This window comes from Pinus tabuliformis, chromosome 7, assembly GCF_031772625.1.
Source record: "Pinus tabuliformis cultivar Carrire ecotype Pingquan chromosome 7, CPIR1, whole genome shotgun sequence".
NCBI lineage: Eukaryota > Viridiplantae > Streptophyta > Pinopsida > Pinales > Pinaceae > Pinus > Pinus tabuliformis.
Window position 1 is genome coordinate 44590672 of NC_142293.1, and position 4455 is coordinate 44595126.

The window sequence follows — 4455 nt, forward strand, 5'->3', positions numbered from 1 at the left end:
TGGTTTTTTTTGTTATTGTGTTGTTGATTTGCAGCTCAGAAAGAATCACGTTAGTGGATTCTAATGGTTGAAAGCGACACTCTTCTGATTCTGATTCCTACTGTCTCGATGCAGACTTCATCGTGTGGTTTGTATACACTAAGACGAGTTACTCATTATTCATTCGAGTAAAGTATCAGATATTCGACAACTGGCTCACCGTTTATAAGAACACAAGAGGTCGTGGTGTCCAATGCAAACTGCATTCCTCGCCCCTTGATAGAAAACATCAATTGGAATGCCCCTCTGAGCCCCTCGTGTGTCCCGTCCTCTCACAACCCTGGATTTCATACAGGTTTTTTAGCTTAGAATCCCGCTGATTTTACTGCCTAGCAGATCATTTGGAGGAAGTGGGTACTATGTTTTAGTCTTCATTTCTAAATTTTGCCATTGATTTTAGTATGCTTTTATGAATTTAACTTTGATCCTTAGTTAGAGTTTTATATTGAAGTTGCTCATTGGGTTCTACGTTTTGGTACAATTCTATAGAAACTCCCAACCTATCTATGTGCTCATGTAGCATTTCAAACATTTGGGGCTTTTCATTGTTTCTATAATTCTATTAGATTATAGAGTATAATTTGGCGTGTTTATTAAGTTTGGCGTTTGTTTGTTACATGAAGATACTATGAATGAAAGGTTGGTAAACATACCTTAAACTTTGCGTTTGAACTTTGTCCTTGAAGTTGTTGCTTCCAGAGATAAAGAAATCTGGGTAGTCAATCGGCTTCTTCCAGCGGTACTGTAACAAAGTGGACTTCGCAGCAAAACAAAGTGTTTGAGAACGCCTTGGCTATCTACGACAAGGACACTCCTGACCGTTGGCACAAAGTGGCTGCTATGGTTGGTGGGAAAACCCCACAGGAAGTGAAGAAGCATTACGAGATTCTGTTAGAGGACTTGAATCGTATCGAAGCAGACCAGATTCCTTTACCCAACTACAAATCTTCGGGGCAGTAATTCTGTCGAATAGGAGCGCAGGCAAGCTTAAAATATCTTAGTTCTTTACAAGCTTGTAACTTTTCGATTATTAGATAGTGAGTTCTCTGGAGTTCGATAATTTTTAGAGATACAGAAATTATGAGTTAGATGGTTTATTCATCTGGTTGATATATTCTTGTGAAGTTTCACCTTTTAATTTCAACACATCCCTGCCTAAATAGATTATGGCAAAAATCAGTTGCTAAATAAATTATCCAAAAAACTAATTGCCAAATATCTGGGTAAATTTCCGTATTGTCCCAAAAAAAACTCTTATTCTAAAATAAAATACTTTTGGGTTTTCACTTTTACCTATAAATTTGTTTTCACGCCTTTTACAAACTTTTATTTCATAAAATCCATTAAATTTGTTTTCACGCCTTTTACAAACTTTTATTTCATAAAATCCATTCAACTCCTTTGACATATTATTTACCAACCCTTGAATATCACTTTTAGAATATCTTGAGATCATGAATCTTGAATCATTCGACTTAGTCCGACTTTCTTTTTCATTTCGGAAGATGGAGTGACTGATTCATTTGGTTTGTGCAGGCGTTTGATGCGCTTGAAGCTGCAATAAAGTTTCTGCAATGATAAGTTGCAGCAGCTATGGGATCTCTCTTATAAGGAAAAAAATCACAAAAATATTGGAAGCTTTGAGCATCAGGCAGTATAATGTATTAGCTAAAAGCCTGGAATATGTGAATACCAGTGTTTCCACGTGGAATATGTGAATATCGGTGTTTCCGCCTTGTTTAAGCATGATAGTTCTTTTCGGTTCTCTATAAAGTATTGCATTTGTGTAATTTTTATTCCATGAAATCAAAGGGATTCCGAGTTGGGACCCCACATTATCTGTCAGACCTATGTTCTATGAGTTAAATGTATTTCTTGCCGTGAGAACGTTACCGTTAAATAGCAATTTATGATTCTCAGTCACTTATAGGTCATCCAGTAAAATTGGAGGATATAATTGGAGTATGAAAGTAAGTCTTTTAGAGTTTTGGCGTTTGGAATCAATTTATAGTAGTCTTATCCCTTTTCAAATTTCTGGAAGCTTTGAAATAGTCTCACCTGTGTACAGGCATCACCCACACACCCAAATAGTCTCACCTGTGTACAGGCATCACCCACACACCCGAGAAAAATACAAAAAATATAAAAGCAAGTCTCATCACCAACTCCTTATTTAAAATTAATTTACTTAATCCCACTCTTATACTCAAACAACTGTATTTATTAAGTTACCACCATCCCATTGAATATCAATTCACCATTTGCAATAGTCCCAAATATTAATCTTAAAATATTAATTCATGATCAACTTGCTTTTATTTCTTTAATTTAACTGTTATCACAGCCGATCCCTTTCCAAGGGATGACATAGCAAGGATCGGAGACCCAATCTTTTATGTTAAAACTCCTTTTGATAGCCTCAAGAGCTTGAGCTGCAGTTTGAGAACTACTCTGTCAGTCACTGAATCATCTGGTAATTAAGTAAGAGAAGCTTAGTCGGGGCACTTACTATCTGGTGAATATGTCGGCTGTTGAGTATAAAATAGAACGTAATACTCATAAGCGTTGATTAGAGGAGGATAAGGGGATTTAGTGAGATTCGAGAGTGAAAAAAGATTTGATCCGTTGCAGACGAATACGAATATCTGCTCCACGGCAGAATAGTTTCGAGGGAGAGTAATGGTTTTAAAAACCGTTCCCCCATTTATCGTGATGTTAAAAGATCTGTATTCCGACTTGTTGAGCATCTGGACCTCTGCGAAATACAACAACAGTAGTAATTGATTCCCTTGGACCGATGTATCACTGAAATCTACGCCGGTCGAACTGTTTACAACCCACGCCGTTTGCATGACAGCAGTTGGGGGAAGGTCTTCAGTATTGTTCGTTGAGATGCTCACTTCAGAAGTTACAGATTTATAGAAATTAGGATTAGTAGAGTCTAAATGAATATTTGGTGTCCAAGTGCGGTCGAACTTGTCCTGAGGATACCTGCATAATTAGCCATACAAAACTATTCATCGAAATCATTAAATAAAGCATACCAGTACTTGCATTAAAATTGCCTCTCATTACAAAATTATTATCTACACTCCTAGCTCGTTAATTACGATGCTTAGATTTCCGTACATAAATATCTGAAGTTCAAAATGTTCACCTAACCGTCGAATTTCCACCAACATCAATTCTAGATTGTGCATGTAGCCCTGTTCCTGGCTTGGCCTGTGGATACATGCCGTCTTGGAGGGTCCTCAGCTCGATACCACTGATAAAGGGATCATCTCTGTCGGAGGTTCTGATCAAGCAGACATACATCACTGTGCCTGAAGTGACGAAGATTTTTTCATCATAAATTGCACCCGTTGATGAAGTTAATGTTATGTTATCCATAGCCAACATATCTGCTGTCTCAAAAGAGTAAGCAAAGCTTGGCAAACTTTGGTACCCCCTGTAATTTCCAATGAGAAACCAGAGTCTTAAGAGGTAAGGTACGTTGGATGGCACAGGCAAGTGATAGCAAGACTTGTTGAGAGGCTTCGGAAAGTAGCGTAGACTATCCAAAGAAGAACCGAGGCGAGTGAGATTCCCTATGGCTGCTGTCTCACCGACGTCTATGTAACTAGTATCTGTTTATGTTTGTGATGATTTAATTGGCCAAGGATATCATTGACGAATGGATTTGCGAAGAAATTTTGACAAATAAAAATGTAGAAAATAAAGTCAGAAAAATTAGTTTTATTTAAAAATTTGGAGCTTGATATTTTGTTGGATTTTACACCCAATAAATGTTCAAATTTGTTAATAAAATCTCCTCGGAAATATTCTTCATGATTTTATCTTTCCAATGGGCTATCCTAGACCACATTTGGCCAAAGCAAAATTCCATTTATGAGCTTGTTGGTATATTAAAATTGCGAGAATTCTAAAAATTCTGTTACTTAAGGTAAAAAGCTAAATTTTTAATTTAAAAATGTATTTTTAGATGAAATTTATTATTTCAAATTAAATGTTAATTAACTAAATATATACGATTGATCTTAAATTTAATCTAAATTAATCAAACATTACATATTAATTAATTTAATCATATTATATAAAATTGAATTAAATTGAATTACCAATATTTAATGTTTCAAAGTTATATATTAACAGGTATATTATAACTTCAAGCCGATCCATTATATAACTCACCGTACCTATTAATCATATAACTCACCATTCGTTCCTTTTATTACTTGAATATTATATGAAAAGGAGGAGAGGGCTTAATACATTATCGGAGAAAAAGGCTTATCGCATTTTGGAAGAAACAATGATCGAGACTTTTTAAATGTGCACTTTAATGTTTTAACTTTTTAAATGTGCACTTTAATGTTTTTACGATATGGTTTTTTTTCAATAAGTTTCTATGATTTT

The 4455-nt window shown here is 35.4% G+C and overlaps 1 protein-coding gene across 1 annotated transcript; it reads right to left on the bottom strand.

Moving 5' to 3' along the window:
* Positions 1-2531: 2531 nt before the first annotated feature.
* LOC149245147 (uncharacterized protein At1g24485-like) lies at positions 2532-3647 on the bottom strand. The gene is made up of 2 exons (XM_089437207.1): positions 3197-3647; positions 2532-3030 (listed from the first exon to the last, which is right to left on the bottom strand). Exons 1-2 carry the CDS (start codon positions 3436-3438, stop codon positions 2532-2534), a joined length of 741 nt encoding a protein of 246 aa, XP_089293333.1. The 5' UTR covers positions 3439-3647.
* Between the last annotated feature and the right edge of the window lie 808 nt (positions 3648-4455).

Excerpts from the sequence above, each read along its gene's own strand:
- LOC149245147 (XM_089437207.1), bottom strand. The coding sequence starts at position 3,438 with ATGTTGGCTATGGATAACATAACATTAACTTCATCAACGGGTGCAATT. Across the intron at positions 3,031-3,196 it reads GGTGGAAATTCGACGGTTAG|GTATCCTCAGGACAAGTTCG; the intron begins GTGAACATTTTG and ends CTAATTATGCAG.